This window comes from Bombina bombina, chromosome 8, assembly GCF_027579735.1.
Source record: "Bombina bombina isolate aBomBom1 chromosome 8, aBomBom1.pri, whole genome shotgun sequence".
NCBI lineage: Eukaryota > Metazoa > Chordata > Amphibia > Anura > Bombinatoridae > Bombina > Bombina bombina.
The window spans coordinates 342,382,778-342,396,036 of record NC_069506.1 but is presented as its reverse complement, the minus strand read 5'-3'; the positions used below and the strand labels follow the sequence as shown (position 1 = coordinate 342,396,036).

Genomic DNA, 13,259 nt, shown 5'->3' with positions numbered 1-13,259 from the left:
GTTAGCTTTATTTCCGGGCCATAGGCACATTGAGTGTGTTACTGCTTGTCTGTTAGCTTTATTTCTGGACCTTAGGCACATTGATTGTGTTACTGCTTGTCTGTTAGCTTTATTTCCGGGCCATAGGCACATTGAGTGTGTTACTGCTTGTCTGTTAGCTTTATTTCCGGACCTTAGGCACATTGAGTGTGTTACTGCTTGTCTGTTAGCTTTATTTTCGGACCTTAGGCACATTGAGTGTGTTACTGCTTGTCTGTTAGCTTTATTTCCGGACCTTAGGCACATTGAGTGTGTTACTGCTTGTCTGTTAGCTTTATTTCCGGACCTTAGGCAAATTGAGTGTGTTACTGCTTGTCTGTTAGCTTTATTTCCGGGCCATATGCACATTGAGTGTGTTACTGCTTGTCTGTTAGCTTTATTTCCGGGCCATAGGCACATTGAGTGTGTTACTGCTTGTCTGTTAGCTTTATTTCCGGACCTTAGGCACATTGAGTGTGTTACTGCTTGTCTGTTAGCTTTATTTTCGGACCTTAGGCACATTGAGTGTGTTACTGCTTGTCTGTTAGCTTTATTTCCGGACCTTAGGCACATTGAGTGTGTTACTGCTTGTCTGTTAGCTTTATTTCCGGACCTTAGGCAAATTGAGTGTGTTACTGCTTGTCTGTTAGCTTTATTTCCGGGCCATATGCACATTGAGTGTGTTACTGCTTGTCTGTTAGCTTTATTTCCGGACCTTAGGCACATTGAGTGTGTTGCTGCTTGTCTGTTATCTTTATTTCCGGACCATAGGCACATTGAGTGTGTTACTGCTTGTCTGTTAGCTTTATTTCTTGACCTTAGGCACATTGAGTGTGTTACTGCTTGTCTGTTTGCTTTATTTCCGACCATAGGCATATTGCGTGTGTTACTGCTTGTCTGTTAGCTTTATTTCCGGACCTTAGGCACATTGAGTGTGTTACTGCTTGTCTGTTAGCTTTATTTCCGGACCTTAGGCACATTGAGTGTGTTACTGCTTGTCTGTTAGCTTTATTTCTCCAACATTGGTGTGTTCGGTCCACGGCGTCATCCTTACTTGTGGGATATTCTCTTCCCCAACAGGAAATGGCAAAGAGTCCCAGCAAAGCTGGTCACATGATCCCTCCTAGGCTCCGCCCACCCCAGTCATTCTCTTTGCCGTTGAACAGGCAACATCTCCACGGAGATGGTTAAGAGTTTTTTGGTGTTTAAATGTAATTTTTATTCTTCTATCAAGTGTTTGTTATTTTAAAATAGTGCTGGTATGTACTATTTACTCTGAAACAGAAAAGGATGAAGATTTCTGTTTGTAAGAGGAAGATGATTTTAGCAGACAGTAACTAAAATCGATTGCTGTTTCCACACAGGACTGTTGAGATGAAGTAACTTCAGTTGGGGGAAACAGTTAGCAGATTTTTCTGCTTAAGGTATGACTAGCCATATTTCTAACAAGACCATGTAATGCTGGAAGGCTGTCATTTCCCCTCATGGGGACCGGTAAGCCATTTTCTTAGTCAAACATAAAAGAATAAAGGGCTTAAAAAAGGGCTTAAAAACTGGTAGACATTTTTATGGGCTAAAACGATTGCTTTATTGGGGCATATTATGCAGATTCTAGCTAATAATTGGCATTATAATCTTGGGGAACGTTTAAAAAACGGCAGGCACTGTGTTGGACACCTTTTTTAGTCTGGGGGCCTTTCTAGTTATAGACTGAGCCTCATTTTCGCGCCATTACTGCGCAGTTGTTTTTGGAGAGCAAGGCATGCAGATGCATGTGTGAGGATCTAAGAATCACTAAAAAAGCTTCTAGAAGGCGTCATTTGGTATCGTATTCCCCTCTGGGCTTGGTTGGGTCTCAGCAAAGCATATAGCTGGGACTGTATAGGGGTTAAATTTGAAAACGGCTCCGGTTCCGTTAATTTAAGGGTTAAAGCTCTGAAATTTGGTGTGCAATACTTTTAATGCTTTAAGACACGGTGGTGAAATTTTGGTGATTTTTGAACAATTCCTTCATACTTTTTCACATATTCAGTAATAAAGTGTTTTCAGTTTGAAATTTAAAGTGACAGTAACGGTTTTATTTTAAAAGTTTTTTGTGCTTTGTTGACAAGTTTAAGCCTGTTTAACATGTCTGTACCATCAGATAAGCTATGTTCTATATGTATGAAAGCCAATGTGTCTCCCCATTTAAATTTATGTGAAAATTTTGCCATAGTGTCCAAACAAAGTAAGGACAGTAATGCCACAGATAATGATATTGCCCAAGATGATTCCTCAAATGAGGGGAGTAAACATGATACTACATCATCCCCTACTGTGTCTACACCAGTTATGCCCACACAGGAGGCCCCTAGTACATCTAGTGCGCCAATACTTATTACCATGCAACAATTAACGGCTGTAATGGATAACTCCATAGCAAATCTTTTATCCAAAATGCCTACTTATCAGAGAAAGCGCGATTGCTCTGTTTTAAACACTGAAGAGCAAGAGGACGCTGATGATAACTGTTCTGACATACCCTCACACCAATCTCAAGGGGCCATGAGGGAGGTTTTGTCTGATGGAGAAATCTCAGATTCAGGAAAAATTTCTCATCAAGCTGAACCTGATGTTGTGACATTTAAATTTAAATTAGAACATCTCCGCGCACTGCTTAAGGAGGTGTTATCTACTCTGGATGATTGTAACAATTTGGTCATTCCAGAGAAATTATGTAAGGTGGACAAGTTCCTAGAGGTTCCGGTGCCCCCCGACGCTTTTCCTATACCCAAGCGGGTGGCGGACATAGTAAATAAAGAGTGGGAAAGGCCCGGCATACCTTTTGTTCCCCCCCCCTATATTTAAGAAATTATTTCCTATAGTCGACCCCAGAAAGGACTTATGGCAGACAGTCCCCAAGGTCGAGGGGGCAGTTTCTACTCTAAACAAACGCACTACTATTCCTATCGAAGATAGTTGTGCTTTCAAAGATCCTATGGATAAAAAATTAGAGGGTTTGCTTAAAAAGATTTTTGTACAGCAAGGTTACCTTCTACAACCAATTTCATGCATTGTTCCTGTCACTACGGCAGCGTGTTTCTGGTTCGAGGAACTAGAAAAGTCGCTCAGTAAAGAATCTTCGTATGAGGAGGTTATGGACAGAGTTCAAGCACTTAAATTGGCTAACTCTTTTGTTTTAGATGCCGCTTTGCAATTAGCTAGATTAGCGGCGAAAAATTCAGGGTTTGCTATCGTGGCGCGCAGAGCGCTTTGGCTAAAGTCTTGGTCAGCGGATGTGTCTTCCAAGACAAAATTGCTTAACATTCCTTTCAAAGGTAAAACATTATTTGGACCTGATTTGAAAGAGATTATTTCAGACATCACTGGGGGAAAGGGCCACGCCCTCCCACAGGATATGTCTTTTAAGGCTAAAAATAAGCCTAATTTTCGTCCCTTTCGCAGAAACGGACCAGCCTCTAATTCTGCATCCTCTATGCAAGAGGGTAATACTTCACAACCCAAACCAGCCTGGAAACCAATGCAAGGCTGGAACAAGGGTAAGCAGGCCAAGAAGCCTACCACTGCTACCAAAACAGCATGAAGGGATAGCCCCCGATCCGGGACCGGATCTAGTGGGGGGCAGACTTTCTCTCTTTGCTCAGGCTTGGGCAAGAGATGTTCAGGATCCTTGGGCGCTAGAAATAGTTTCTCAAGGTTATCTCCTGGAATTCAAGGAACTACCCCCAAGGGGAAGGTTCCACAGGTCTCAATTATCTTCAAACCAAATAAAGAGACAGGCATTCTTACATTGTGTAGAAGACCTGTTAAAGATGGGAGTGATACATCCAGTTCCAATAAGAGAACAAGGAATGGGATTTTATTCCAATCTGTTCATAGTTCCCAAAAAAGAGGGAACATTCAGACCAATTTTGGATCTAAAGATCCTAAACAAATTTCTCAGGGTACCATCGTTCAAAATGGAAACTATTCGAACGATCCTACCTACTATCCAGGAAAATCAATTTATGACTACCGTGGATTTAAAGGATACGTACCTACATATTCTTATCCACAAGGAACATCATCAGTTCCTAAGGTTCGCTTTTCTGGACAAGCATTACCAGTTTGTGGCACTTCCATTCGGATTAGCCACTGCTCCAAGGATTTTCACAAAAGTACTAGGGTCTCTTCTAGCGGTTCTAAGACCAAGGGGCATTGCAGTAGTACCTTACTTGGACGACATCCTGATTCAAGCGTCGTCCCTGTCAAAAGCAAAGGCTCATACGGACATCGTCCTAGCCTTTCTCAGATCTCACGGATGGAAGGTGAACAAAGAAAAAAGTTCTCTGTCCCCGTCAACAAGAGTTCCCTTCTTGGGAACAATAATAGATTCCTTAGAAATGAGGATTTTTCTGACAGAGGTCAGAAAATCAAAACTTCTAAGCTCTTGTCAAGTACTTCATTCTGTTCCTCGTGCTTCCATAGCGCAGTGCATGGAAGTAATAGGATTGATGGTTGCAACAATGGACATAGTTCCTTTTGCACGAATTCATCTAAGACCATTACAACTGTGCATACTCAGACAGTGGAATGGGGATTATACAGACTTGTCTCCTATGATTCAAGTAGATCAAAAGACCAGAGATTCACTCCGTTGGTGGCTGACCCTGGACAATCTGTCACAGGGAATGAGCTTCCGCAGACCAGAGTGGGTCATTGTCACGACCGACGCCAGTCTAGTGGGCTGGGGCGCGGTCTGGGAATCCCTGAAAGCTCAGGGTCTATGGTCTCGGGAAGAGTCTCTTCTCCCGATAAACATTCTGGAACTGAGAGCGATATTCAATGCTCTCAGAGCTTGGCCTCAACTAGCAAAGGCCAAATTCATAAGGTTTCAGTCAGACAACATGACGACCGTTGCATATATCAATCATCAGGGGGGAACAAGGAGTTCCCTGGCGATGAAAGTAGTGACCAAGATAATTCAATGGGCGGAGGATCACTCCTGCCACTTGTCTGCGATCCACATCCCAGGAGTGGAAAATTGGGAAGCGGATTTTCTGAGTCGTCAGACATTCCATCCGGGGGAGTGGGAACTCCATCCGGAAATCTTTGCCCAAATAACTCAATTATGGGGCATTCCAGACATGGATCTGATGGCGTCTCGTCAGAACTTCAAGGTTCCTTGCTACGGGTCCAGATCCAGGGATCCCAAGGCGACTCTAGTAGATGCACTAGTAGCACCTTGGATCTTCAACCTAGCTTATGAATTCCCACCGTTTCCTCTCATTCCCAGGCTGATAGCCAGGATCAATCAGGAGAGGGCCTCGGTGATCTTGATAGCTCCTGCGTGGCCACGCAGGACTTGGTATGCAGACCTGGTGAATATGTCATCGGCTCCACCATGGAAGCTACCTTTGAGACAGGACCTTCTTGTTCAGGGTCCATTCGAACATCCGAATCTGGTTTCCCTCCAACTGACGGCTTGGAGATTGAACGCTTGATTTTATCAAAGCGTGGGTTTTCAGATTCTGTAATAGATACTCTGATTCAGGCTAGAAAGCCTGTAACTAGAAAAATTGACCATTCTAGATTCTATCCTTTCTACAAGAAGGTTTGGAGAAAGGATTATCTGCAAGTTCTCTAAAGGGACAGATCTCTGCTTTATCTGTTTTACTTCACAAAAGACTGGCAGTCGTGCCAGATGTTCAAGCATTTGTTCAGGCTCTGGTTAGGATCAAGCCTGTTTACAGACCTTTGACTCCTCCCTGGAGTCTAAATCTAGTTCTTTCAGTTCTTCAAGGGGTTCCGTTTGAACCTTTACATTCCATAGATATTAAGTTACTATCTTGGAAAGTTTTGTTTTTTAGTTGCAATTTCTTCTGCTAGAAGAGTTTCAGAGTTATCTGCTCTGCAGTGTTCTCCGCCCTATCTGGTGTTCCATGCAGATAAGGTGGTTTTGCGTACTAAGCCTGGTTTTCTTCCGAAAGTTGTTTCCAACAAAAATATTAACCAGGAGATAGTTGTACCTTCTTTGTGTCTGAATCCAGTTTCAAAGAAGGAACGTTTGTTACACAATTTGGACGTATTCCGTGCTCTAAAATTCTATTTAGAGGCTACTAAAGATTTCAGACAAACATCTTCCTTGTTTGTTGTTTATTCTGGTAAAAGGAGAGGTCAAAAAGCGACTTCTACCTCTCTTTCCTTTTGGCTTAAAAGCATTATCCGATTGGCTTATGAGACTGCCGGACGGCAGCCTCCTGAAAGAATCACAGCTCACTCCACTAGGGCTGTGGCTTCCACATGGGCCTTCAAGAACGAGGCTTCTGTTGACCAGATATGTAAGGCAGCGACTTGGTCTTCACTGCACACTTTTGCCAAATTTTACAAATTTGATACTTTTGCTTCTTCGGAGGCTATTTTTGGGAGAAAGGTTTTGCAAGCCGTGGTGCCTTCCATTTAGGTGACCTGATTTGCTCCCTCCCTTCATCCGTGTCCTAAAGCTTTGGTATTGGTTCCCACAAGTAAGGATGACGCCGTGGACCGGACACACCAATGTTGGAGAAAACAGAATTTATGCTTACCTGATAAATTACTTTCTCCAACGGTGTGTCCGGTCCACGGCCCGCCCTGGTTTTTTAATCAGGTCTGATGAATTATTTTCTCTAACTACAGTCACCACTGTATCATATGGTTTCTCCTATATATATTTCCTCCTGTCCGTCGGTCGAATGACTGGGGTGGGCGGAGCCTAGGAGGGATCATGTGACCAGCTTTGCTGGGACTCTTTGCCATTTCCTGTTGGGGAAGAGAATATCCCACAAGTAAGGATGACGCCGTGGACCGGACACACCGTTGGAGAAAGTAATTTATCAGGTAAGCATAAATTCTGTTTTCCGGTCCATAGGCACATTGAGTGTGTTACTGCTTGTCTGTTAGCTTTATTTCCGGACCTTAGGCACATTGAGTGTGTTACTGCTTGTCTGTTAGCTTTATTTCCGGACCTTAGGCACATTGAGTGTGTTACTGCTTGTCTGTTAGCTTTATTTCCGGACCATAGGCACATTGAGTGTGTTACTGCTTGTCTGTTAGCTTTATTTCCGGACCTTAGGCACATTGAGTGTGTTACTGCTTGTCTGTTAGCTTTATTTCCGGACCATAGACACATTGAGTGTGTTACTGCTTGTCTGTTAGCTTTATTTCCGGACCTTAGGCACATTGAGTGTGTTACTGCTTGTCTGTTAGCTTTATTTCCGGGCCATAGGCACATTGAGTGTGTTACTGCTTGTCTGTTAGCTTTATTTCCGGACCTTAGGCACATTGAGTGTGTTACTGCTTGTCTGTTAGCTTTATTTCCGGACCATAGACACATTGAGTGTGTTACTGCTTGTCTGTTAGCTTTATTTCCAGACCTTAGGCACATTGAGTGTGTTGCTGCTTGTCTGTTAGCTTTATTTCCGGACCATAGACACATTGAGCGTGTTACTGCTTGTCTGTTAGCTTTATTTCCGGACCTTAGGCACATTGAGTGTGTTACTGCTTGTCTGTTAGCTTTATTTCCAGACCATAGGCACATTGAGTGTGTTACTGCTTGTCTGTTAGCTTTATTTACGGACCTTAGGCACATTGAGTGTGTTACTGCTTGTCTGTTAGCTTTATTTCCGGGCCATATGCACATTGAGTGTGTTACTGCTTGTCTGTTAGCTTTATTTCCGGACCTTAGGCACATTGAGTGTGTTGCTGCTTGTCTGTTATCTTTATTTCCGGACCATAGGCACATTGAGTGTGTTACTGCTTGTCTGTTTGCTTTATTTCCGGACCATAGGCACATTGCGTGTGTTACTGCTTGTCTGTTAGCTTTATTTCCGGACCTTAGGCACATTGAGTGTGTTACTGCTTGTCTGTTAGCTTTATTTCCGGACCATAGACACATTGAGTGTGTTACTGCTTGTCTGTTAGCTTTATTTCCGGACCTTAGGCACATTGAGTGTGTTACTGCTTGTCTGTTAGCTTTATTTCCGGACCTTAGGCACATTGAGTGTGTTACTGCTTGTCTGTTAGCTTTATTTCCGGACCTTAGGCACATTGAGTGTGTTACTGCTTGTCTGTTAGCTTTATTTCCGGACCATAGGCACATTGAGTGTGTTACTGCTTGTCTGTTAGCTTTATTTCCGGACCATAGGCACATTGAGTGTGTTACTGCTTGTCTGTTAGCTTTATTTCCAGACCATAGGCACATTGGGTGTGTTACTGCTTGTCTGTTAGCTTTATTTCCGGACCTTAGGCACATTGAGTGTGTTACTGCTTGTCTGTTATCTTTATTTCCGGACCATAGGCACATTGAGTGTGTAACTGCTTGTCTGTTTGCTTTATTTCCGGACCATAGGCACATTGCATGTGTTACTGCTTGTCTGTTAGCTTTATTTCCGGACCTTAGGCACATTGAGTGTGTTACTGCTTGTCTGTTAGCTTTATTTCCGGACCTTAGGCACGTTGAGTGTGTTACTGCTTGTCTGTTAGCTTTATTTCCGGACCTTAGGCACATTGAGTGTGTTACTGCTTGTCTGTTAGCTTTATTTACGGACCTTAGGCACATTGAGTGTGTTACTGCTTGTCTGTTAGCTTTATTTCCAGACCATAGGCACATTGAGTGTGTTACTGCTTGTCTGTTAGCTTTATTTCCAGACCATAGACACATTGAGTGTGTTACTGCTTGTCTGTTAGCTTTATTTCCGGACCTTAGGCACATTGAGTGTGTTACTGCTTGTCTGTTAACTTTATTTCCGGACCTTAGGCACATTGAGTGTGTTACTGCTTGTCTGTTATCTTTATTTCCGGACCATAGGCACATTGAGTGTGTTACTGCTTGTCTGTTAGCTTTATTTCCAGACCATAGGCACATTGAGTGTGTTACTGCTTGTCTGTTAGCTTTATTTCCGGACCTTAGGCACATGGAGGGTGTTACTGCTTGTCTGTTAGCTTTATTTCCGGACCTTAGGCACATTGAGTGTGTTACTGCTTGTCTGTTAGCTTTATTTCCGGACCATAGGCACATTGAGTGTGTTACTGCTTGTCTGTTAGCTTTATTTCCGGACCATAGGCACATTGAGTGTGTTACTGCTTGTCTGTTAGCTTTATTTCCGGACCTTAGGCACATGGAGGGTGTTACTGCTTGTCTGTTAGCTTTATTTCCGGACCTTAGGCACATTGAGTGTGTTACTGCTTGTCTGTTAGCTTTATTTCCGGACCTTAGGCACATGGAGGGTGTTACTGCTTGTCTGTTAGCTTTATTTCCGGACCATAGGCACATTGAGTGTGTTACTGCTTGTCTGTTAGCTTTATTTCCGGACCATAGGCACATTGAGTGTGTTACTGCTTGTCTGTTAGCTTTATTTCCGGACCTTAGGCACATTGAGTGTGTTACTGCTTGTCTGTTAGCTTTATTTCCGGACCATAGGCACATTGAGTGTGTTACTACTTGTCTGTTAGCTTTATTTCCGGACCATAGGCACATTGAGTGTGTTACTGCTTGTCTGTTAGCTTTATTTCCGGACCATAGGCACATTGAGTGTGTTACTGCTTGTCTGTTTGCTTTATTTCCGGACCTTAGGCACATTGAGTGTGTTACTGTTGTGCTATGGTTGAAGCTAAGCTGCATTCTAAAGAAAATCTAAGAATTGTTAAAAAAAAGTCTGATGATCGACTACAAGGAAATAGCAGTTTATAAGTTTACATCTCAGGTGTCGTTCTAAGCAGAAAAGTGAACCATTGAAACATATACAGAGTGCATGATGTAAAATCTTTATTAAGATTGCAGTTTGTTGTGTGGCAGCTGCTTTTCTATCTTCAGGGATTTGCATTAATCATTAAAGGGACAGTAAAGCCAAAATTATATGTTCATGATTCAGATAGAGCATGCAGTTTACTTCTAATGTGCTCTGTTCTCTTGTTATCCTTTGTTGAAACACATACCTAGTTAGGCTCAGGAAAGGTAACGCACTACTGCGAGCTAGCTGCTGACTGGTGGGTGCACATTTAAGCCTCTTGTCACTGGCTCACCAAATGTGTTCAGCTAGCTCCCAGTAGTGCATTGATGGTCCTTCAACAAAGGAAAGAGAACTAAGCAAATTTGATAATAAAAGTAAATTGGAAAGTTGTTTAAAATTGTATGCTCTATCTGAATTATTTTTGGGTTTCATGTCCCTTTAACAGTTTAGTTAAATGAGTCTAATTATAAAATGTATTCTTTTTACTAATTTTGCTAATCGGGGGGGGGGGGGGGGTACGTGGATCTAGAAGATTTTTTTCTTTTGACAAGAACAATTTGTTTTTCTGTTTTACAAGGAGAACAGCTTCTCAAAGTAATATACCATGAAAACAGAAAAATTGTAGAATTTTCTTAGAGTAAAACTAATTAAAAAATATAAAAGGATTCAAAAATATATACAAAGCACTGCTATTTGTTTTTTTATTTAATTACAGTTTAAAAATAAAATTGTACTTGGTTTAGTTTCCTAATGAAATCAAATGTTATAACAAATAAACTTTTAAACATTAGGAGAAAAAAAGACTCCATTTACTTTGGAAAAATTAATTTGTTTTTATAATGGTCCAAAACAGATTGCACTCTCCATGTGATTTGTAATTTTACTGTGAAATTACAAAGGATTTAAAATATCAGAATAGTAAAACATTCTGTATATAGTATAGTAGGTTATAGTAGGCTTGAGCTTTTAAAGTAGTGGCAATAATGATTTGATTATCAGTAAAACGACCATAATAAAAGTAAAGTAAAATGCAGAATTGTGCTATCCACATTTACTGTTCCCTACTGGCCTTTAAACTCTTAACCTCACTTTCCCAGAATTCTCTTCCATTGTTACTTGATTGTATAGCTTAGACATTACATATAGATGTTTCGCTGTCAGGTCATCAGTCATTTCCCAAACAATAAAGGTTAATAAGAAACCTGCAAGCTTAAACAGTTCATCTCATAGACTACCAAGTTATCCTCAGTAGATTCTCAAGAAGATTTACAGGACCATCTACAAAGTTGTCGAAAACATAAATAAGTATTTTGTGACTTTTCTTATCGTATATTTAAGAATTATATTAAAAATGTTGCCTAGCTATAGGTGCTGGAGATGACGTGAGAAAATGTGATCATTTATTATTCAGTGGAATGGTACAGATGTTGAGGCAACTGAATGTTGAGTTTGACATGTGCTTGGGGGTTTAATGGCTACCAATGATGATCACCACAAGGTACATGTTTAATATTGATTCTGTAGCATGATAAATACATATTAAACCATGTTATTGTTCTTTTTATTCTTCATTTTAGGTATCAGGAACTGGTATTAAAATATGGTAAGCTGGAGCCCTTAGCAGAAGTTGACCTTCGACCACGGAACCGAGTAAACGTTGATATCCACTATGAAGAGAAGGTGGAAAATATCAGTATTCGATTGGACCAGTCAGTAGCAGAATTCAAAAAGCATCTAAAGACTTTAGTGCAGCTTTCCACAAACAACATGAGGCTCTATTATCTGGACCAAGAAGCCCCTTTTGGGCCAGAAGAGCTTAAATTCAGTACACGGGCCTTACATTCGTACAATATCCGCGATGGAGCCAAATTTTATGTGGAACCCAAAATTAAATGACTTTGCACAACATCGCCTATAGTGAGATATATATATATATATTTAATATCAACATTACGCAGGTTTTTTTGTTTTATTATGGTTACTTTTAAACAAAGTACCATCTTAACCCTTCACGGCAATGTGTCAGGATGTCCTGTGACAGTGATGTCGTTAGCATCTACATCAGAGCAGGTTAAAAAAGGAGAGCCATTCCTGGAGCACTTTTGAGTTTGTGAGATATCTTTAACCACTCTGAAAAATGAACGTTGCGTGAAAAGTCACTTTTTGAAAAAAGAAAAAAAAATAACTGAAAAGTCCGGTGACTACAATTGTCGTGCATTACACAAACATGTATATAAATATATTTTTTGATTATTATCCTTCCCCTTTTGATTTATCTAAGTTATATTTATTCCTGTCTAGTTTTTATGTATTTGTTTGTGTTTTTATTTGTTATTTTGCATTCTGCAACTATCTAAATACTATTTAGTACACTTTAGGATCACATCTCCTTTCTTAAATACATTCTGGCCCCATTCAGGTGACATCATGAGATCTCATCTCAAGAGATGAGCAGCTTCACAGAGTAATGAATAGTCGGTTATTCACTTCTATTGACCTTATTTGTCTCTTTTTTTCCTCTAATTATTTTCCTCCCTATCTTTAGTAAAGCTACACAAATAACCATTTCTTATGTAACTCAGAAATATGTCTTTTTCCCTCTTATTTGCAGCTCTGTTGTTGACAAACCCCCCTTTTTCCATCCATTCCCCCCCACTCTCCTCTCTGTTTGACATTGTTTGTAGTATTGAATTTCCTTCCTGGTTTAGTGAATATGAAACAGCAACAATGCTAATTGTGAAGTGTTTTCCCTTGAGACTTTGTTCTCACTCACATTTCATTCTAAGGGGTCACAGAAACAAGGAGTCTTTAACTGGAAGAGGGCTGTAGAGAGCCGGGATAGAGCAACAAGCAGAATGGAACATAACACGTTTACTTAAACAACATTAACCAACCCTGGGCATAGAAAACTCTTTTATTGAGAAGGACAATGCATGTAGCGATATGTGTCCAGTGGATCAGTTTGTCATCTATGTCAGCAACATCTATGTAATGTGAAAATCACTTGTTAGATTTAACTTAGTATCTAAGATGCTGAGATGTTTATCACCTATCTTGGGATAAATAGTAATGAAAACCGAGAGCCCTGTAAACACAATTTGTTAAACATGGCAAGTGGCTTGAGCTGTAAGACTGCAGTCTTTTGCTTCTCAGTACTTAGGAGCTCTTTTTAGCAGTTAAGAGATTAAAGAGAACCGGTTTCTTTTTAGTAATCAGGGCTAGATTAATGGAATTTAAACAAACACAAATTGCTTCATATTGACTGCATATTGCTTCTGGAGAGTGTGATCTCATCTTTTCTTCACCAATTTTCTTACTTTAATTTAGTTGATAAGGAAATAATTTCCTGGTTATAATTTGTTGTTTTCTTCATAAATGGAAAGAGTCCACAGCTGCATTCATTACTTTTGGGAATTCAGAACCTGGCCACCAGGAGGAGGCAGATACCACAGCCAAAGGCTTAAATACTCCCAACTTCCCTCATCCCCCAGTCAT

The 13,259-nt window shown here is 40.8% G+C and overlaps 1 protein-coding gene across 1 annotated transcript in view; it reads left to right on the top strand.

Annotated features, from left to right (window-relative positions):
* The window catches only part of TBCEL (tubulin folding cofactor E like), a 307,875-nt gene extending 295,855 nt beyond the window's left edge, over window positions 1-12,020 (top strand). The window contains 1 exon segment of the mRNA XM_053691582.1: window positions 11,342-12,020. Coding sequence (XP_053547557.1) covers window positions 11,342-11,660 — 319 coding nt within the window. The 3' untranslated portion in view covers window positions 11,661-12,020.
* The last annotated feature ends 1,239 nt before the right edge of the window (window positions 12,021-13,259 follow it).